The 21,705-nt window shown below is 37.8% G+C and overlaps 2 protein-coding genes across 3 annotated transcripts; one reads left to right on the forward strand and one right to left on the reverse strand.

The window, feature by feature from the left end:
• Positions 1 to 390: 390 nt before the first annotated feature.
• On the forward strand, positions 391 to 12,825 carry LOC107775098 (ATP-dependent 6-phosphofructokinase 6). Its single transcript, XM_016594778.2, has 13 exons — positions 391 to 750; positions 2,661 to 2,707; positions 2,816 to 2,855; positions 3,579 to 3,641; positions 3,766 to 3,903; positions 6,820 to 6,978; positions 7,486 to 7,539; positions 8,053 to 8,121; positions 8,373 to 8,502; positions 9,249 to 9,517; positions 10,495 to 10,543; positions 10,616 to 10,770; positions 12,122 to 12,825. The coding sequence occupies exons 1-13, from the start codon at positions 649 to 651 to the stop codon at positions 12,302 to 12,304; spliced, it is 1,458 nt and encodes a 485-aa protein (XP_016450264.1). The 5' UTR covers positions 391 to 648; the 3' UTR covers positions 12,305 to 12,825.
• A 306-nt stretch (positions 12,826 to 13,131) lies between these two features.
• Positions 13,132 to 16,292, reverse strand: LOC107775105 (serine/threonine-protein kinase Aurora-2-like). Of its 2 annotated transcripts, XM_016594785.2 has the most exons (10): positions 16,165 to 16,292; positions 16,032 to 16,084; positions 15,395 to 15,511; positions 14,798 to 14,944; positions 14,614 to 14,709; positions 14,338 to 14,433; positions 14,148 to 14,244; positions 13,866 to 13,983; positions 13,495 to 13,567; positions 13,132 to 13,402 (listed from the first exon to the last, which is right to left on the reverse strand). In XM_016594785.2, exons 1-10 carry the CDS (start codon positions 16,262 to 16,264, stop codon positions 13,301 to 13,303), a joined length of 999 nt encoding a protein of 332 aa, XP_016450271.1. In that variant the 5' UTR covers positions 16,265 to 16,292; the 3' UTR covers positions 13,132 to 13,300.
• Positions 16,293 to 21,705: the final 5,413 nt, after the last annotated feature.

Raw genomic sequence — 21,705 nt, forward strand, 5'->3', positions numbered from 1 at the left:
GACTTGGAGCCTACGTGGTTTAATTTTATTGACGTGGCGTCCAACGTGTAGACGTTTGTATTACACAGCCTGACAACGTCCTGTCATAAGCGTTTATTATTTACGGTTTGAATGAGTGTAAGTGTTCAATTGACAAACTTTTAAGTTTGGAACCGGCATATAAAGTGTCACAAGTACATGTGTCATTTAGACCATTCAGCCTAATTTAAATTTTAACTCTTTTGGAGGACTAAATTCACAAAGTACACCCCAAAATAAAAATAAATTTGATATGTTAAATGCCAGCCGACCACTCTCGAAGCCGTTTGTTTTCATGCCTTCCCAAAACAACCGGCCCAGTCTTCAGGTTTTTTACTTTCCTTTTTGAAAATTTGCACTCACTTTTTATTTATTACGTGGTGAAGGAGGAATCCCCAATTCACGTGCTGTACTGTTAACCACCTTTTATTATTACACTCACTGTCCCTTTTCCCCCATTTTCTTCACTATACTATATTCCAATTTCTTCTTACATGAACCAAAAAACCAATCTCCCTTTTCTTCGGTTGACTCGAATCTAACATATAAACTTATTGTATTTTGTTACTCTCTTTTCAGAATACCCTTTAAATCTCCATTGAAGGAGTATTTATTTTGTATATTTCGAAGATGGGTACAGAGAGTAATTACCAGATGAAGGTGGTGAAAGGGGATTATGGTTATGTGCTTGAAGATGTTCCTCACTTGACTGATTACATCCCTGATCTTCCTGTAATTCCTTTCACTTTTCTCTGTCTAAATAATAATTTTGAATATGCATGTATTTAGATGTATGTTTGAATCTCTATTCGTTTGATTTCTCATTTCATAATGTCAACTGGTTGTTTTTGTTAATTATGGCATCATTATGCTGTTTGCCTGTTTCTCCCACCTGATCGATCCACCTTCTCCAATTTTTTATTTTATTTTTCGTAAGGGTGGTGTCGGGTCAGCTTGTAGCGGGATGTGTGGTAAGCAAACTTCACGAGTTAGCTGTTGAACGAGTATATGGTATTTAAGTGGTGAAGAGTAGAGTTAAGGGACATTACTTATAGCATAGCTGGATCCAAGATTTGAGCTTTATGAGTTCGTGATTCTAGGACAGCAACCCCTAAGTGCTAGTAGCTCTGTTCAAAATTTAATATTGTTACATATTTAGTGGATTTTTTAATATGACGATGACATGAATTGAGCTTAAATGGAGAAACAGGGTCAGTGAGGATTCATATAGCCGATCCCAACTTGTTTGGGACTGAGGCTTAATTGTTGTTGTTATTGTACATATTTAGTGAATTTCTTAACACATAATATCTACACTCTGCCTCCGCCCCTTACTTTCGAAGGGAGCAACGGATTTCTCAGTTACAACAGTAAAGAAAATGAAAGTTAAAGCGTGACTAGCTTGATCCGTCCACCCTGTCCAACAATTTTTTTAAAAAGGAATAAAAGAAAAAATTGTATCCTCTGTCATTTTCTTTCCCTTTTGAATAACAGTTAGGAATATGTTCTATGTTGTTGTAAACTTAATGCCGTGCACTAATATTGGCGATTCATTTTTGAAATATATTGATAACTTATAAATGTCATGGACTTGTATACAGAATTATGGTTCCATAAAGTACGCATGTTCTCCCACAGTTGGCAGAACATGAGTAGTTTCTGGATTTTACTATGTAAGGTTCTCTGCGGGAAATGATAATGGGGCTATTGACGAAGTATGTTAGAACCTAGGACTAGGAGATACAATCAGATGTCCTTTTATGAAAAGAAAAGGGGAATTTTCTGCTCTATTGTTATGTGACAACATTGGTATAAAAAGATAAAAGGTAAAACAGGCTTATGAAAATTAAGATATTGGTTCTGTTCTCTGAAAGTTTTAGGTGGTCCGCTAGACGAAGGAGTTCATAGCTTTCTTGATGAGGGCACACACTACAGTCTGACGTGTTGGTGGATGAATAGTTGTTTGAACTGGCATTTATGTAAAAAGATGTTTTTGGGGCGTCCGCAGTTTGGTGCTTAGCACAGCCGGTAGATGCTATCTAAAATTTTAATTTTGTGTCGACAAACAAGAGACATCAAGTTAACATAGACTAGGGTTTGTTTTATTGTAGTCAGTTGTTGGTGGACAATTGTTAGACGTGTGAACTTGCACTCATTTACAGAACGTTTTCGAGATTTCTGCAATTTTGTTGTGGACAAAAGTGCTTAGACCAGATTTTGTTGGAATGCAGAGTATCTGGTTCACTTCAAAGGAAATTATCTTTTATTCTATCTGTTCTTCCTTCGGTCCATAAACGAATTCTAAGACAAAAAACCATATCCTTGCCATCATTCTCCTTTGTTTTCTTTCCTATTGTCAATTCAATCGTATGGTTGGAGAAACTCATGCAGTCTGTATTTTGCTTTTGGAAAGAATTGCTCCATTTCGTCATCTTTTTAAGCAGTCTTGCATGCTAGCATGTAGCCTTACTGACTTACTATTCTTAGTTACTGTTGGCAATAGACGGTTCAATTTTGTCTCTTATAGATGGTACCTATTTTATTACAATAAAATTACCTATTTTATACTGCCGACATTCTGTTGTACCGGATGCTGATATTTACTAATTGACCTTCTTTTTCATCTTGTTGCTCAATTCCAGACTTATGACAACCCATTGCGGTCAAATCCTGCATATTCAGTTGTGAAGTGAGTTCAATCATCAAAAATTTCTTTTGTCATGCTTGCAGTTATTCTACAGTTCATTATTTGTGCATTTCATCCATAACAACTTATGAACTTTCATTGTGGTTTCAGGCAGTACTTTGTTGACATGGATGATACTGTCCCCCAAAAGGCGAGTCCTGCTTCTTAACTTGTTCCATGGGTCTAAAATTCTCTGCAAAGAAACTCTTTTACACCCATCTTCATTTCAATGTACAATTGAAATACTGAGAGAAATTACATTTAGCTACATAGAATCTTGAGAAAGCTGGTCTTAGGACTCTAAATTTTGCTATCCTGATAGTGCAGATGATTCAAAGAAGGTACTTAGGAATATCTCGAAAGCTAGAGTAGAAGACCATTTCACATCGTTCTTGGTTTTGGAAAACAGAAGATCCCATATTTTGTTGAATTTGACCTGTCTAGCTGTTCTGTCTGACATATGAAAACTTTGTTATTCCATCCTTGCCAAAAGTGACATCTCAGGAAACAGTTTAAATTTTGAAATGGATTAATGGAATGCTTAAATAATGAACAAAATCGAAGTATATGTCAAAATTTTGAGAATTGACTCCATGATATAGCTGAAATAGCTGAAAGGTACAGAAAAACAATATGCTGATCTAACTCTTTCAGAATGGTTACTGGTTAGTTTGCACTCCTTTTCAATTCTTTAGTCTTTTCTGTAGTTTCCGAGATGAGATGTCAGCGAAGAAATCTTAATAGGGCGTTATTATGTTTTCTTTCATGAAATATGCTAGCTTGTCTTTCCATTTAGGTATCAGAGAAACTTGTATTAGAGAGAGTTCTTTTGATTCCTCCTCTTCCTTGAAGTAATGTTCAAATCTCTGTCCAGGTTGTCGTTCACAAGGACAGTGCAAGAGGGGTGCATTTCCGCCGGGCTGGTCCACGTCAGAAGGTATGTACTTTCCTCTAGAGGGGGGCAGGATGCAATTCTTCTCCTCTCTCTCTCTCTTTTCCGTGAATCAGTAGAAGTATGAATGCAATTTTTTTCACTGAGAAGCATGCTTCTTGATGCACAGGTGTACTTCAGTTCGGATGATGTTCGTGCTTGTATTGTAACTTGTGGTGGTTTGTGCCCAGGGCTAAACACTGTGATCAGAGAAATTGTACATAGCCTTGATTATATGTATGGGGTCAGCAAAGTCTTTGGAATAGATGTGAGTTGGTTGAACTTCAACTTTATGCTTGATTAGACATTTGCCTCTTACAGAAGTAATTGATGTATGCACAGTTAGTTGATTGCAAGGGGAGGGGATCCAGTTGCATCTATTTGTACTTGTTTAACTTTCCATAGCATCAGTTTACTTCTTTATATTTATATATTCTTTTTTTTTAGCATCAGTTTGCTTCAACTCTGAATAGAAATACTTTAGCTGTCAAAAGAAAATGGGGTGGGGTGGGGGGTGGGGTGAACTAATGCTTAAAGAAACTTAAGGCATAATTAAGTTGTTATGTTTGACATTTTACGAGTGTTTAAAAAATAAACCTTGGGTTTAACTCAATCCCGAAAGGTAGTTCAAGTGGTGAGAATTGGCCAAGGCTATATAAGGAGACACAACTTATACATATAAACTAACCGATGTGGGATTCTAACACTCCAGCCGACATGGCAGGGGCTAGACATGTGGAGCGTGGATTATAACATGGGAGACCCAACATTGGGTACTCCAACATTAGGAATGGCTTCAACTTTGATACAATGTTAAAGGAAACTACAACTGGCACTTTTAACTGAAGGGACATTCTAACCACGAGTAAGAAAGTTCCTCTAGGGTACTTATGCTCTAACCAATAAGTCAATGGCCTCCTCTAGGTTTACATGTGAACTGGAGTAAATCCTTGATTTTCACAGTTAATGAGGTCACAGATCCTTAAAGAATAGCTGGATCCCTAGGATGTGAAGTGGGATCTCTTCCTACCACCTATTTGGGGCTACCACTAGGTGCAAAGAGCAAGTCCAAGCAAATATGGAATGCGGTTCTAGAAAGGTGTGAAAAGAAGTTATCCAGGTGGAAGAACAATTACCTGTCCTTGGGAAGGAGGGTCACACTAGTCAACAGTGTACTAGACTCCCTTCCCACCTACATGATGTCAATCTTTCCACTACCTGTTAGTATTGAGAAAAAGATTGATGCTTTGAGGAGGAATTTTATATGGCATGGGAATAAAGAGAAAAAAGGCTACCATCTAGTTAAATGGAAAACTCTCACGACTAGCAAGAAGGAAGGTGGATTGGGAATCAGAAATTTGAGGCAGCATAACAAGAGCCTACTTATGAAATGGCTATGGAGATTCCCATTGGAGGAACACGCCCTATGGAGAAAAGTGATATGTGGAAAATATGGGACTGAAGGCCAGTGGAGCTCAGGTACAGTGGCTAGCCCTTATGGTGTGAGTGTGTGGAGATCTGTTAGATCTCTCTGGCAAAACCTAATGAGCAATTCATGCATAAACGTGGGCAATGGTGCAAAAACTCTCTTCTGGAAGGATGTTTGGATAGGGAATACTCCACTAAAAGACAGTTTCCCTGATCTATACTCTTTAGCGCAACAGCCAGATGCTTCTATTGCTGATACCTGGAGTCAGCAAGGCTGGAATTTAAGATTCAGAAAATTTCTGAATGATTGGGAGGTGATCTATACTCTTTAGCGCAACAGCCAGATGCTTCTATTGCTGATACCTGGAGTCAGCAAGGCTGGAATTTAAGATTCAGAAAATTTCTGAATGATTGGGAGGTGATCAGAGTAATTGAGCTTCTGAAACTTTTGGAAAACTTCAAAGGTTCAACTGAGCAAGTGGACAAACTGTTATGGAAAAACAATAGCAAAGGAGTTTTCACTGTGAAATTTGTATATGAGGTTTTAAACAGAAGTTCGCAGCAACAAGAGGCTTGGATATGGAAGCACATCTGGAGGTTGAAGGTCCCTTTAAAAGTTAATGTGTTTTGCTGGCTAGTGGTCAAACAGGCTGTTCTGAGTTCTGACACACGAGAGTTTAATGAAGAGAGGAATGCCTCTGTGCTCCAGATGTTTTCTGTGCAGAAGGGCCATCGAAACAAACAATCATCTATTTCTTCATTGTCAGGTGTCCAATAGATTGTGGCAGCTTTAAGCTTAAGCTGGGTGATGCCTAGAGAGACTATGGACTTGCTGTCTAGTTGGGACTTTTTAGCTACAGGAAGCAGCCAGAAGAGGTGGTGGAGTCTCATTCCAGCATGCATTTGGTGGACTATCTGGCTGGAAAGGAACTCCAGATGTTTTGAAGACTCAGCAAATCCTGAACAGAAGATTAAAATGAATTGTATATCTTTATTTCACTTTTGGTGTAAAGAAGCTTTAGTACAAGATGCAGATTCCCTGGTTGATCTCATCGGGTCCTTGTAAATGCCACAGGACTTGTTTTTCACCACTTGTTTTTATTCATCAATCTCTTAGTTTTTGGAAGTCTTGTAACTAGGGACCTTTTCTCTCAACACTATCTTGGCGCTGAGATTTATCTATATATCAATGAAACCTGTTATCATTTCAAAAAAAAAAAAGAATCTTTTTAACCCAGCATGCTGTCAGAGCAACACTTGTCATTCATCAGCGTTTAAGATGCTAACAATGTACAACTTTCAAGTAAATTATAAAAAAGTTTACGGAATAATGTTGCTTCTAGCTTCTTGTACTGCCATATAAAATTTTCTTTTGGATTCGGGTTGTGGGCCAACATAAACTGATGATGTAAAACACAGGGGGCTCCATGACTTGAGATATCTTTGAAAGCATTGTCCTAAAGTGAGTAAGCCAGATATTGTAAATTGAGGTGTTTCTGTTGGATTGCTTCTTATCATTTACTGTGACATCTGGTAAAAGGCCACCAATTTGCTACATGTGGGAAGTGAAGATATTAAAACAGATCCCTATTGCTATGTCTTGACTTTTTTGACTATTAAATATTAACATTTGACAATTGGAGATTGAGATTGCACCGTATGTGTTTACTTCTTTAATTCTGTTTTCCCAGCTTCCCCTTGGCAAAGGTTTGTATGGGACTTCATTGGCAACTGATACTGTACTTCTTTTTCAAAGGGAGGTTACAGGGGTTTCTATTCAAAGAATATCATCACTTTGACACCAAAGACTGTTAATGACATTCATAAACGTGGTGGTACAATTCTTGGAACATCACGAGGAGGCCATGATACCACGAAGATTGTTGACAGCATACAGGATCGTGGAATTAATCAGGTACCTCTAGTGCGAAATTGTCCATAAACAGGTGTTGTTAGTGTTGCTGTTACTTTTTTGGGATATGTTGTACAGAAACAGGTGTGGTAAATGGGTAGATACATTTTCTGCTTTCATCCTTTGTCGTTCAGCTATGATATTTCCAACCTTCTGCAAAAGCTGCTTATTAATGAACAAAGAAGCATACTTGTAATGAAAATCTTCTTTAGGGGCGAAGAAAGTTGAGCTTCTGTGAGCATGAATGTTCTATTCAAGCAAAAGACCTTATGTGTGTGTGTGTGTGTGTGTGTGTGTGTGTGTGTATGTAGAGAGAGAGAGAGAGAGAGAGAGAGAGAGAGAGAGAGAGTTTTGTCACAAACTATATGATCTTTAGGGTTGAAATTGTTTTATCATCACAAGTCAGCGTCCTCTGAGGCAAACCTTATATCTCATTCAAAATGTCTTTCAGTGATGTTTTTTTCACTTAATAAATTTAGACTGGCTATAACTTGTTTTTTACTCGTCCAGGTTTATATAATCGGTGGTGATGGAACTCAGAAAGGAGCAGCTGTAATATATGAGGTATGTTAGTTCCTGGAAATAAGAGGGCAAAAGGTGTTCATGGTGCTGAGCCTTTTCACACTCTTTGCTAAAAGTTATGAAAACCAATTCTTTTATTAGGTTGTTGAGGTGATTTTGAATCACTTAACAATCTCTTTAATCAAGTTATCTTATACTGCGCGTATTACATGTCGACATCTTACTCAGTTCTTGAACACTATATATGCCAATATAATTCTATTAAGTTTGGATGACTTGGGTGGCCTTTGCATATCAGCCTAATAGTTTCCAGGAGATTGCTTTCCTCTTGAAATTTTCATGTGGCTTCCGTATGGTTTTCGAAAATTAGATCTCAAGGTGTTTATTGCCAATAGTAGCGAAGCAGCCATTTGTATATGGTTCACTTTATACATCATAGCATCTGATTTTGACTCATGATATGGTCCTTGTTTTGGGTGTACTCAATACTTCATTTGATGAAATAGTACTTATCCTCTGGGAAGCTTATTGGAGAATCCTACTACCATTTTGCAGGAAATTAGGCGGCGTGGTCTCAAAGTAGTTGTTGCTGGGATCCCCAAGACGATTGATAATGATATTCCTGTAATTTTCATCTCTTCATATACCAAATGATTTTTTTCCTTTATTTCATATAATAAACAGTTTAATTATCTCAGGAAGTACAGTTTTATGTTCTTGCAAGTGGGAAACATAAATGTATTCCGCAGCACATTACTTGATGTAATGTCTTCAAAAGCCTCATTTTGAGAGTTCCAACTCGTATTTGATCGATGCAATTTCACGTTAATAGAGAGCTCTTCATTAAAATAAATAAAACTTGTTTATGTTTTCAGGTCATTGACAAGTCATTTGGTTTTGATACTGCTGTAGAGGAGGCTCAACGTGCCATAAATGCAGCTCACGTTGAAGCTGAAAGTGCTGAGAATGGTATTGGTGTGGTGAAGCTAATGGGGCGCTATAGTGGTATTGTGCACCTTGAAATTTTATTACACAATGCCTATAGCCTAGTTATGACTTATGACAAGTTTCTTTCCAAATTCCTTTTTTTTTTTGGATAAAGGTAACAGTTATGTATTATAAAAAAAGAAACCCAGCACAAAGGTTGTGCTGGTAATCATTTACAGATTCAAAAGAAGCCAGAACCTATCCTTGTTCTTCTTACAAGTATTCTATGATGACTAAAATCGATTCTTCATCATTCACATAATTTTTCTTACACCAGAAGTGAAACAACAGAATACAATTCATCTTTAACTTCTGAATAGGACTGCTTCTGTCTTCAAAACACCTGGCATTCCTTTCCTTCCAAACTATCCGCCATGAAGAGCATGGAGAACTTGGACTGTTTCTTTCCAAGTTCTCATGAAGAGCATTTTTTTGTTCGTCTCTACTGCATAACATCTCTTACACAGTGTCAGTTAATCTTGCTCTTAAAAGAAAATAGCTCTTCTCATTTTGGTAGTTGCAGAAGCTGGTCATTAGATGGATTGAAGCATTAATAGGTAAAAAAATAATAAAGTGAGTTTGTCTAACCTCTAGGATAATCATTTTCATGTGGAGCATAACTTATAATTTGTAGTGATCTCAGAGACAATGCCCTGTTAAGTTGCTTTTCAATAAAATAATACTCCCTGAAAAGTTATTTTGTCAATGCTTTTCTTTTCAAACTTTTCCAGGCTTATTTCAAATTTCTTGATTTTTTGTTGCAGGATTCATCGCAATGTATGCCACTTTGGCGAGCAGAGATGTTGATTGCTGTTTAATTCCAGAGTCGCCCTTTTATCTTGAAGGAGATGGTGGATTATACGAATACATCGAGAAACGGCTCAAAGAAAATGGGCACATGGTTATTGTGATAGCCGAAGGAGCAGGACAAGAACTTCTTGCAGCAGAAAATTCGCTTGCCAAAAACGAACAAGATGCTTCAGGGAACAAGCTTCTCCAAGATGTTGGTTTGTGGATTTCCCAGAAAATCAGGGTAATGGTTGTAAAACTCATGAATTCCCTTTTTAAGTTCTTGTTAAACCGAGAAATATCTGCCTGTCCCGTCTGTCTGTAGGTGTGTTTGTCTCCACTTGGGCATGCAGATTTGTCTTGACAGTAGTGCTATGTTCATTGTCTGAATGTCAATTTTTTTTTTTTTTGATAACCGTAGTGTCCGGGCCAGCTTGCGCGCACCTCGACTAATTCCACGGGATACCTGCCACCTCCCACCAGCAACAGGTACCGGGTAACTCTATCCACCAAGGCTTGGATAGATGGGAAGAAATCACCTTGTATTTGCCTCCGCTGGGATTTGAACCTGAGACCTCATGGTTCTCACCCACTTCATTGACCACTAGGCCACACCCTTGGGTGCAGTCTAAATGTCAAATTAATTCCAACCAATAAAGGAGTATAATGTTCAACTTCTACCTTGTTTCTAGAAAGATGGAAAGTATTTATCTACGGATTTAAATAAGGAGGAAGAACTTGTACCACATAATTACTCCTACCATATGATAACCACATTAACACTAATAGGCACATGCCTCTAATGAAGACGATGCCATTTAAGTTAAAAGAAAATAGCCAATGCATTAATCAAATTTATTTGTTACTAGGTATTTATTCTTGAATATGTTACAGTTATCTACTCATCTATCAAAACTGAATTGTGTGTTGGTGTAGATGATTTAAAGTGGCTGGAACTACAACATTTTTGTTGAACGTTCTGCTTTATGGTTAAGCTAATGCCTAATTGCACTGATGAAAATTTTCTAGCTTCATGGTGCAAAGCACCCTGATGAGCGATCTGCAGAAGTCTTACATTAGTGTCACTTTTAAAACATTGCCGTTATCCGAAACTGTGGAAAATGGCAGAGTCCATGGAAAAGTCACGGTTGGGTTGAATTAAAGAGGAATCTATGTTGTCTTGTTTTCTGTTATACTCACAGCTTTGTTTTCTTGTTGTAGGATCATTTTGCTAAAAAGCCCAAGATGGCCATTACTCTTAAATATATAGGTATGAAATTCCAACCATCTTAATTAGTTGATTTGTTGCGAAATATATCGAGCTAATTAAAGCTTTTTCCAGATCCCACTTACATGATTCGTGCTGTTCCAAGTAATGCCTCTGACAATGTATATTGCACGCTTCTTGCTCAAAGTTGTGTTCATGGAGCAATGGCAGGGTACACAGGTTACACCTCGGGGCTTGTCAACGGTCGCCAGACTTATATTCCATTCAATGTAAGTTGTTCTGTGTTCACTTGTTTAGCTTTCTTCTGGAATCTTGGCTGTCTTTTTGACGGACATGATCTTGACAATTTCCATACCTGTACCTCTCGGAGTCCTACTTTTGAGGTCTCGCTGCTAGTGATAACAACTACTTTGCCAAACTCCCAGAGCTCTCTAAGGGAATGTGTAAGGCAAGGCTTGAAGGGTTAAGGGTGAATGACATGCGGATCTTAACTATTATTATTTTGTCGGCTTTAATTGTTTAAACTGCTTAACGATGGAAAAAAGTATAAAAAATACTGAAAACCATGAAAATTCAAAATTTTAGGTTACTCCCACAATGTTTTATTTTTTTAATTTTTGGCGCTAAACAACATATGATTTCCATGTTTCCTTAACATGCACATAAGATGTTGGTTACTAATAAACATCCTAAGGTTACCCTTTCGAACATCCTCTTTTTTGCATTTGGAAAAAAACCAGGCAGTAGGCACGTGAGAGTTGGCAAAAGGTGAAAAATCTCCCAGGTTTTTCATCTCATTTGACTGCCTCGAGACAGTTAGGCATCCGCTCTTCTCTAGGCACATGTGAAGACACACCTCATGAGCTATGGGTGCCTTTAAGAACATTCTGCTGGCATTTTATGCTCAGTTTCATAGGTGCTTTTCTTTATCAGCTTCTGGGTCAATAGCTGAAATTCTCATTTTAGGTCAAGGATGCAACTGTTTCTTAAATTCTTTCTATTTTCTACTTTATGATCACTTCTCCGGCCATATGCACATTTGGACTCATTGTTTAGTTTTTCCCAAGTTTTCCTAATTTCAGGAGAGACTGTTCCAGAGACTTTCAACATGTTAAACCAGTTACCGGAAAATTTTGTTCTAATTTGGAAAAAAGATGTATTTCTATGATATTAATAAAAGCATCCCACTTCCTTATCAATTTTTCTTTTCCTTTCCAAAAAATAAAAGCATCCCACAAGTATATTAGTGTTTTTGAATGCCTTAGTCTCTACATGTCTGTAGTGGGGAGTTCATGCATGTCTTTTCCTCAAAAGGAAGGTCAGGGTGGTTTGTTCTTTTTTCGAGATTTAGGGAAATAATGCATCTTTGTTTTTCTAATATCACTTATAATAACCGATATGAACACCACTATTACAATTCCAAGCGTACTGTATTTAGCACCTCCGTTCGTCACCTACCCTGCTTTGATTTGGTTCATGAAATGGGGAACTTAAAGTAATTCTGTCAAACTATCAGGTTCCAAAAAGGGCATTTGATTTGCCATGAAGGTTTAAAGCCATTGAATTCTTATTTCCATGGATGCACCATCTTATATGTTTAACCAACATTTTTGTGTGCAGCGTATAACCGAGAAGCAAAATATGGTGGTTATAACTGACAGGATGTGGGCACGTCTTCTTTCGTCAACCAATCAGCCAAGCTTCTTGTGCCCGAAAGATGTTGAAGAGGTTAAAAATGAGGAGCAGCCGCAAACTCAGTTGTTGGATGGGGATAACAATGTACATGAGAACTCAGGTCACTAAGACTCCAGGACGGCACGAAATAACACACTTTACAGTTTACATGCCACTAAAGTAACTCTTGTTTTCATCATTTGCCTGTGCAGTGGTTCTTCTGTTGTTAACTTTTGATGCTTTGATGCCTACCATTGTGCCAGATAAAACAGTCACATGAACTTATTTGAAAGTTTTTGGGTCTGCCTCAGCTGTGGGCAGTAACAGATGAATTGCTAATTCATCTAGAGTGCTAATTTCTGAAATTAAATTAGACTTTTTTTTTGAAAACTTTGTAATAAAATTTAAATAGTGAGGAAATATGGGTGCGCACATAAATGATAAACGTGTCTGGATATCACTTGAAATCTGTAATGAGACGTTGGCAGAAATGAGCAATAGATGCGTTATGAGATGTGTTATGCGCTCGCTCTCTCAGAAATAAAAGATCATTTGGCTAATTAGAAGTGCCAAGTCCAAAGAGAGCATATGATGTAACTCGAGATATAACTAAGAGATGCACGTATTTTCTTTAATTGCCAGCTTTTTATTAGAAATGAACCTTTAATATTATTTTTAATATTTTTACTTATTTTTATTTGTATTTGTTATGATGATGACATGAGTTGAGCTTGAATGAGGGTTCATGTAGTGGATCTCAACTTGTTTGGGGTTGGGATTGAGGTGTAGTACTCTTGATATTTTCAGTCAGTTGATAAAAAACAAACTAATACTAATATTTGTAGGATGGTGACTCAGTTAATTGCTTTTTACTGATCACGTTAGGGGAATTGAAAAAACAAATATCCAAATGGCCAGAAAAGAATGACAGATACACATAAATATAGAAAAGAATGTAAAAAACAAAAAACTTTTGGCTACATAACAAACTCGTAAGGTAGTTCTTCTCATTTTCAGGTAACATGCGAGCAACTTGATTATTTTACATGGCAATGTTTTAAAAGCTTCTTAAAAAATATAAAGAATAATAGTATGCCCAAGATTGGAACTTGTGAGAAGATGTACTCAACCCCTATAAACACCAGAAGGATCTGCATTCTGCACAATCCAAGGATGCTCGAGTAACTTTTTCAGGGCCAGACGTTGGGAAGAATCCTTGACTAGCATCTGCTATTCCATAATATTGATTTAAAGAATTAGTCTAGCTGAAACATAAGTGTAGCAAAATTGAAAAGCAGCTGGATAATTTTGAAAATAACCTGACTAATAAGATCCCTTGCAGCTGATGAGACTACCGGTCTGGAAGGAAATTTTAGATCCACTTGCACAATCCTGCACACCATCACAAACCAGGATGTTTAATAACAGCAACAATGTTTCATTTGGTACTGCTTGTTTTGCTAGCTAAATCCAAAAACCAATATGACCATCTCTTTATTTTTTGAGAATGGTAACAAATTTATTCATCAGCACAAAGATTATGCTGGCAATAGTATTTACAAGCTATTTCCCTTGTGTGTGAACTTTACAAGTCTTCCAAAAATATGACCTTTTATCTCTTTTGATTTTCAGTTTTACATTTCTCATATAAAGCAACTCTTAATGGTTTCCACTTGTTGAGAAGATTTACCTTCTATATGTATCTGAGTGTTCCTTTGCTTCAAATGGAGGCACCCCACATAGAAATTCATAGCAAAGGATACCAAGGCTCCAAATGTCCACATTTGCATCATGCTCCACACTTTCCACTGCAATGTTCAGCAAACAACCATCACTAATTTAATTCAGTTAGGCTTTGCTTTAATAAATAATCATGCAGGCCATGTGAAGGTTAGCACAAAGCAACTTGGAGAAAAGAATATTTGTGTCAGGCAATGCAAACATGAAGTTATATCTGGTATAACGTGCATACCCATCTCAGGTGGCAAATAGTCTAGAGTGCCACACATAGTTCGTCTGCGATCGAAGGTGTGTACTGACCAACCAAAGTCTGCAATTTTGAGTTCACCCTAAAAGTAGAAACCATGAGCAATTGAAGTTAATAAAAGCTCAGTCACATTTTACAGCAAAAGCAAGAATAAAATGAAATGCTTAATAAATACCTGTGCACCAACCAAAAGGTTCTCTGGCTTAATATCTCTATGTATTACATGCTTCCCGTGACAGTATATGAGGGCTCGTGCCAGTGATGCAACATACTGTTCCATGGCCGCAAGAAAACAAATTAAAACCTTTGATCAATTTAATAACAGTAGGTATATTGAAGAGCATGTTGAAATCATATAACATATTAAGGATCCATATAATTCTAGTTGCTCTCCCAACTGACACAAATTCTCTTAATCTCCTAATTGAAAAAAGAAAAGATAAGAACTCACAGTTGCAGCACGCCTTTCACTAAAGTATTTGCATTTCTGCAGCTCCTTGTAGAGTTCACCCTTGGCAGCATATTCCAAAATCAAATAAACCCGTTTCTGCAATAATAATGCAATAATCAGTCTCTTATAACTTCTTTTCAGTCCACAAAATGAACAAGTAAAGCATTAGATTGTAGAATTCTACCTGATCATAAAAGTAACCATAAAGTCTCAGGATATTTGGATGTCGAAGGTGGCTTTGTATTTCAACCTCACGACGAAGCTGGTGCTCCACTTGGGACTGCTTCAGCTGGCTCTTGAATAGCACCTTTAATGCAACAATATGATTGCTCTGTTTTCAAGAAACAACTAAGCTTACTATCCACAGTGTCACTTGTAGAGTGAATCTTAAATTTAGATAAAGAAGTGAGACAGGAAAAAGGTAGAATGTGAGGATTCCAAAACGATTGATCAACGGGAAAAGGACTTTTTAAATCCAAATAGTTTCCCATACACAATAGTAGCAAATTTAGCTAATATCAAAATAAGTAGTACTATTAAATAACTTCTTTTTTTTATTTATAACCCAAAAAACCTTGATTTCCCTGAAGGATGAATGATGAGGATCATATGCTAGACAAATTCCCATTGAACAATGTTACAGAGGATGAAAGATATGTCGGATTACCAACTAGCAAAGTGTAATTAGTTGAGTAATTGAAACTAATAATTATCCAATAATCTAGAATATTGAAACTGGAACTCTGATGCAATATTGAAACTGGAACTCTGATGCACTAACCCTTTTCTCTCTAGCTAAATATACATGACCAAATTTTCCTCTTCCAAGAGGTTTTCCAATGTCAAAATCATTGACAGTCCATCTCTTGTTATCCACCACTGCGCCCTCAGAAGAACCCTGCATAAGTTGATAATTGTAATCAACCCAGTTTACAATAGGAAAAATTTACAAAAAAAACATATATTTCTATAGAATAAAGTTAAAGCAGCAAAATTCTTTTAATTCCATAACCATGAATAAGAGAGCTAAAGAAAGTCAACGAGTCCATTTTGTTCTATAGCTTGTCAAAATTTCCCGTGGGAAATCCCTGATCCACAGACCTAATTCTTAGATCTCAGTTAACTGAAAATTCACCCCAAAATTGCCAATTTATACTAAATTTTGTTCCAAATACCTATCATGAAATCGGAAAAAATAATTGTCTACCTCCTAATAAGAAATGAAAAAGAAAAAAAAATTTATTACTCCAAAAGGGATTCCACAAATTCGTCAAATTCAAGCTCATCGTAACATGGAAATCGAACATAAGAGAATGCTGATAAGTCAATTTGGCTAAAATTCCGTGACTAGCCCCCTAATGGATACAAAATTAATAGGAAATAAAATTTATCTTAATAATTTGGTGAGAAATTGTTACCTTGTGTTGCTGTGGCTGAGTCTCCGCTGCAATCGCCATGTCCCCTCTGCTGCCTGTATATGCCCCAAGAAAGAGAAAGATAAAGAGAAAGAGAAAGATAAAGAGAAAGAGAAAGAGAGAGGGAATGGCTTACGGTGTAGCAATTGTGGAGTCGTTAAAAATGTAAATTTTTGAATAGAAGTATATATCTCTCTCTCCTGGCTTCCTTTGTAACGGTCATATTTGTGCAACATAACATTTGGGCAAATTGCGACGACAGCACCTGGGCCACTCGTTTGTTTGGTTTAGCTAGCACGACTGGCTAGTTAGTGGCAGGATAGAAAGTTCAGTCTTTTCATCATTCAAAGAGGATAGTTTCAAGTAGTTCAGTAGTAATTAAATTTGAAACTGAAAAAGAAAAAAGGAAAACGGTAATAATTTCATGTCGTTTCCAATGAAAACAAGTCGGGCATTTCGGTAAGCAAACACTTCCATCCAGAAGCAAACAAGAAAGAGTAATGAGAAAATAACAAAAATAGTACTATTTATCATTGGTGGTAAGTTCAAAGTAGTCCATTAAGTATCACGTAAATCAATTTTATCCTTTAAGTTTGTCAAAAGTAAGTGTTTTTTGTCTCCATTAAATATTAACAAACTCTAATTATTACATTAAGAAAATATAACGGGAACTCACATTTTGGAAGTGCAATTATTGCAATTTCAGCTATTTTTTTATCTCTTTCTGGAGTCTGTACAACCTCTTAAGGTGCAAATTTTTTATTTTGGTCTTTTTTTGTGTCTCGTGTAATTTTTTGTGTTGTAATTTTTGGAATTTTGAAGGGACTTTCTAGTGTTTTTGGTCAAATCTTTTTTTTTTTCACGGTTTAAGTTGAATGTAACAATTAGAGTTTGATAAATATCCTATGGAGACCAAAAATACTCATTTTTGGTAAACTTATAGGGCTAAAACTACCCAAGTAATACTTGAGGGACTACTTTAAATTTACTAGCAAAGATAAGGAACTATTTTTATTATTTTCTCATAATTCGTGAGTAAAGTTTAAGATTCGAAAATCTTCACTTAAATCACATTCTAAGCTACTATTTCACTAGAAGCTCAAGTAGGATCAACTTTGTGTAAAAATAGTATGTTCAGTTCAATTTTTTAGTTTATTCGGGCAGTTTAATAGTCACTTTTATTTGCAAATATGAAAATTACATCTCTTTTTTGTTTATCCGTAAAATAGTACAGTTGAATTTATAATGTGGTTTATAGACAATGTATGGGGTAAAATTGGTTTGTAATAAATGATCAAATGATAGCATGCCACGTGGAACCAAAGATAAATTAAAGGCGAATCACGTAACAACCAGTACCCGGAACAATAGCTATAGTTGCTATCGGATAAACACCGAAAGGAGCCTGGTCAACGGGAGCCGTTCGAATGTTTGCCATTGGATAGGATTCAATGAAGAATATTCTCTAACATTAAATGACAGTCGTTGAAGAGAATATTTGCATTCATGGCATGCGACATATTCATCAATGGCTCATGTATTGTCATTTAAGAGGGGTTTGATCATAGGATCTTGTTTTCCTAGGTATATCTATAAATAGTAGGCTCAGTAGCCATTATAAGACACGAAATTCTTGGCAAAACTTATGTTGTATGACACTTTCGCTCTCAATTAAAACAACTTTATTTGCTTTTTATATTCTTCTTATTTTTGTCCTCGGAGACACTGTTTTCAGAGCCAGGCTAGCCATCTTCTTCAATCTTAATTGTTAAGTCTTACATTTAATCTTGTTTGTTTATCATTTTGGGATCAAATCAGTTCGCTGGTCTATAAACTACGTAACAAATTCAACTGTATAGTTTTACGGGTAAACAATTTGGCCCCCACCGTGGGGCTTAGACAGTTGCGTAATTAAGTTGATCCTTGAGTTTATTACTAACTTGTTTGATTCTTTGTTCCTTAGCAAGAAATCGAAAATAGCAGCTAACAATGTCAACATTGCACACAATGTTGAGGGACATGAAAATCTTCCTCAACATGAGGATTCAATCAATGACGCCCGCAATGAGGGGGGCGAGGCAACCCCGGTTCGTGAAGGACAGTACCCCCGACATGTACGGGAGCCAACTCTTAATGACGTGGAAGAGGAACACGTTGCGGAAACAGTAAGAATCCTAAGAAAACAACAGAAAGCCATCATGGGCCACCTCTCAAAGCAGGATCATGTGATGACGGAGTTGAAGCAAACGTTGTCAGGCGCTTCCAACAACGCAAATGGAAGGGGCCCGGTTCCTCACGGCGTTCCTGCAAATCAAACGGTTCAAAACGTTGATAATAATACTCCGAGGGGTGAGGTCAGTTTCGACTGTGCAGGGGGGACCGGTAGTGGATCTGGTAACGATAACGGTAATGATCCCTTCAAAACCGAGCTCATAAAATTTATGAGGGAAATGAACAAACAAATGTATCAAAACGCGAAGGAGTTTCATGCCCGAATGGATCAGATTCTGGGTGCACCACCAGTTTTGAAGGGCCCAGATTCGAAAAATATACCCAGTTGCCGTTTAAACCGAGCACAATACCAGAGTTAATTTCGAAGAGGTTCAAGATGCCGGACATACCAAAATACGATGGGATTTTAGACCCGCAGGAGCACATCACAACTTATACCACAGTTTTGAAAGGGAACGATTTGGCTCAACATAAGATCGAATAGGTTCTACTGAAGAAGTTTGGAGAAACCCTCACAAAGGGGGCCCTAACATGGTATTCACTTTTATTGGAGCATTCAATTGACTCTTTTGAAATGCTTGCAGATTCATTCATAAAGGCCCATGCCAGGGCCAGAAAGGTCCAAGCTAGGAAGGCAGACATATTTAGGATCGCTCAAGGTGAGTCTGAATTGTTGCGAGAATTCGTGATCAGATTCTAGAAAGAGAGGATGTTGTTACCGGCCATACCAAACGAGTGGGCAGCGGAGGCTTTCACAAAGCGTTTGAATCAGAGGAGCTCCGATGCCTCCCGAAAGCTGAAGGAAAGCCTGCTCGAATTCCAAAAAACTACATGGGCGTATGTTTATGAATCAAAAATAAGGATAGAAGACGATCAGCTCGGGTTCCCGACATTAACCAAGGGACGGGACGGAGATAAGAACCAAGATAGGTTCAAAAGCGATTTCGATGCGGACCGACGATCTTCTAAAGGTCATTTCCTGCCATACAAGAAAACTGAATGGCATGGCAGCAAAGGGTTCTGGTCCTCGGATATGTTCACTCCCGACAGAAGAACTGACTGTGGTCGGAACAATAGTTCGTTATAAGAAAAAGAGATATCGGGGACTCGAGATTCCACACATCTCAGGTTATCGGATTACAATTTCAACATCAGCATAGTGGAGTTGGTATCAACGATAAGGAATATCAAAGAAGCACGATTCCTGACGCCAATCAGATCCGATCCCAGCTAGAGGGATCCTAACTTATGGTGAGAATATCATGGGACTCATGGCTACAGAACTGGGGACTGCCGACATCTGGGTGAAGAGGTGACAACGTTGTTGACGAAACATCTCAGGGAGTTCTTGAGCGGTCGGGCCAAGAATAATTATGGTCGTAACCAGGACAATGCGGAGCCTTCGAAGATAATAGAAAACTCTCCTCATTTGACTATCAACCTGATTTTCATAGGGAATGAAATTAATGGCATAACCTTCTTGGCGGCCAAGAAAACAAATATATTAGTGACTCGCAACAATAGACTCCGGGAAGTTGCAGAAGATGATATCACATTTGCGGAGTAAGATGCCGACAGACTTCTTCTGCCATATAACGACGCCCTGGTAATTTTTCTCAATGTCTTAGATTTCAAAATTAAGCGTGTTTTGGTTGACCCAGAAAGCTCGGCCAACATTAGTCAATGGAGAGTGTTGGAACAAGTAAAGTTAACCAGAAGCATAATTCTGGCAACAAAACTCCTCGTTGGGTTCAACTTGGCAAGTGTGACAACACGAGGAGAGATGCTACTACCCACTAACGCCGAAAGGGTAACAAGACCACCTTATTCGAAGTGGTAGACGGCGACATAGATTACAACATAATCCTCGAAAGGCCGTGGTTACATGAGATGAAGGATGTGCCCTCAACATATCATCAACTGTTGAAATTCACGACCCCGGAAGGAATCAAGCAGATAAGAGGAGATCAACCGACGGCAAGAGAAATAAACGCATTGTCGATTTCCAGTAGCAAAGGGAAAGAGCCCGACAAATAGCAATTACAGGAACCGACGCCTTCTCCCCTGACCAATGAAGATGAAGGCGAGGAGTCGTCGGAATCCCACCAGGTGCCGAGATACTTTCAGGTTCCCTTGGGAGACAAATGCAACCAAGTCCACTACAGAATAACTCGAGCAAGTGGCTTTGTTCAAAAAAATCTTGGAAAGGAAGTTTCACTTGGAAACAAGACTTAATCCTGAACTCAGGTCAGGATTTATTAATTTCCTTAAAGCTAACGTTGATTGTTTTGCATGGTCGCACTCAGATATGACAGGTATCCCATTAGAGGTGGTCGTGCACAAGCTAAGCTTAAACCTAAATTTTTCACCGATGAGGTAAAAGAAATGCCTAATAGTCGAGGTCAGAAATAGGTTTGTCAAAGAAGATGTAACTCGACGACTCGACATCGGTTCAATCTGGGAGGTAAAGTATCCTGAATGGTTAGATAATTTAGTTGTGATTCCAAAAAAGAATAATAAGTTTAGAATATGCGTAGATTATAAGGACTTAAATAAGGCGTGCCCTAAAGACTTGTTCCCATTGTCAAACATTGATCAAATGATTGATGCAACGGTCGGGCACGAGTTAATGAGTTTCTTCGATGCCTACTCCGGGTACAATCAAATCAATATGAGCCCGGAGGATTACGAAAAAACTTCATTCATAACGAACTTTGGCACATATTGTTATAATGTGATGTCATTCGGGCTTAAAAACACCAAGGCCACTTATCATAGGCTCGTGAACAAGATGTTCGAGAAGCATATTGGCAAAACAATGGAAGTATATATCAATGACATGTTAGACAAGTATTTGAATGCAGGTGAACATTTGAAACACCTCCAAGAAACCTTCGATATCTTGAGGAAGCATAACATGAAGCTCAACCCAGAAAAATATGCATTCGGGGTTGGCTCCAGTAAGTTCTTGGGGTTCTTGGTCTCACAGAGAGGGATCGAGGTAAATCTCGATAAAATTAAAGCCATCGAAGATATCTCATACCAGCTAACGAGTGTAAAAGAAGTACAGAGGCTAACCGGAAGATTGGATGCTTTAAGTAGGTTCATCTCTCGATCCTCAGAAAAATGTCATTACTTCTTCTCACTTCTGAAGAAGAAGAACAATTTCGAATGGACTCTGAAATGTCAGCAGGCCTTGAAAGACCTGAAATGCTACCTATCAATCCCCCCGCTACTATCAAAACCGGGGGAAGGTGAACAATTCCTGATATATCTAGCAGTCTCAGAAGTAGCGGTAAATGCCATTTTAGTCTGAAAGGACGAAGGTTCGTAATTTTCTATCTATTATGTTAGTAAAATTTTGTCAAAAGCGGAGACTCTCTATCTGCACCTTGAAAAGTTGGCCTTAGCTCTCATATTTGCCTCTCGAAATCTTAGGCCTTAT

This window comes from Nicotiana tabacum, chromosome 15 (assembly GCF_000715075.1).
Source record: "Nicotiana tabacum cultivar K326 chromosome 15, ASM71507v2, whole genome shotgun sequence".
Taxonomy (NCBI): Eukaryota; Viridiplantae; Streptophyta; class Magnoliopsida; order Solanales; family Solanaceae; genus Nicotiana; species Nicotiana tabacum.

Excerpts from the sequence above, each read along its gene's own strand:
- LOC107775098 (XM_016594778.2), top strand. The coding sequence starts at position 649 with ATGGGTACAGAGAGTAATTACCAGATGAAGGTGGTGAAAGGGGATTAT. Across the intron at positions 3,904-6,819 it reads GCAAAGTCTTTGGAATAGAT|GGAGGTTACAGGGGTTTCTA; the intron begins GTGAGTTGGTTG and ends TCTTTTTCAAAG. Across the intron at positions 9,518-10,494 it reads GGATTTCCCAGAAAATCAGG|GATCATTTTGCTAAAAAGCC; the intron begins GTAATGGTTGTA and ends TTCTTGTTGTAG.
- LOC107775105 (XM_016594785.2), bottom strand. The coding sequence starts at position 16,264 with ATGTTGCACAAATATGACCGTTACAAAGGAAGCCAGGAGAGAGAGATA. Across the intron at positions 14,945-15,394 it reads ATTTAGCTAGAGAGAAAAGG|AGCAATCATATTGTTGCATT; the intron begins GTTAGTGCATCA and ends TCTTGAAAACAG. Across the intron at positions 13,984-14,147 it reads CTATTTGCCACCTGAGATGG|TGGAAAGTGTGGAGCATGAT; the intron begins GTATGCACGTTA and ends TGAACATTGCAG.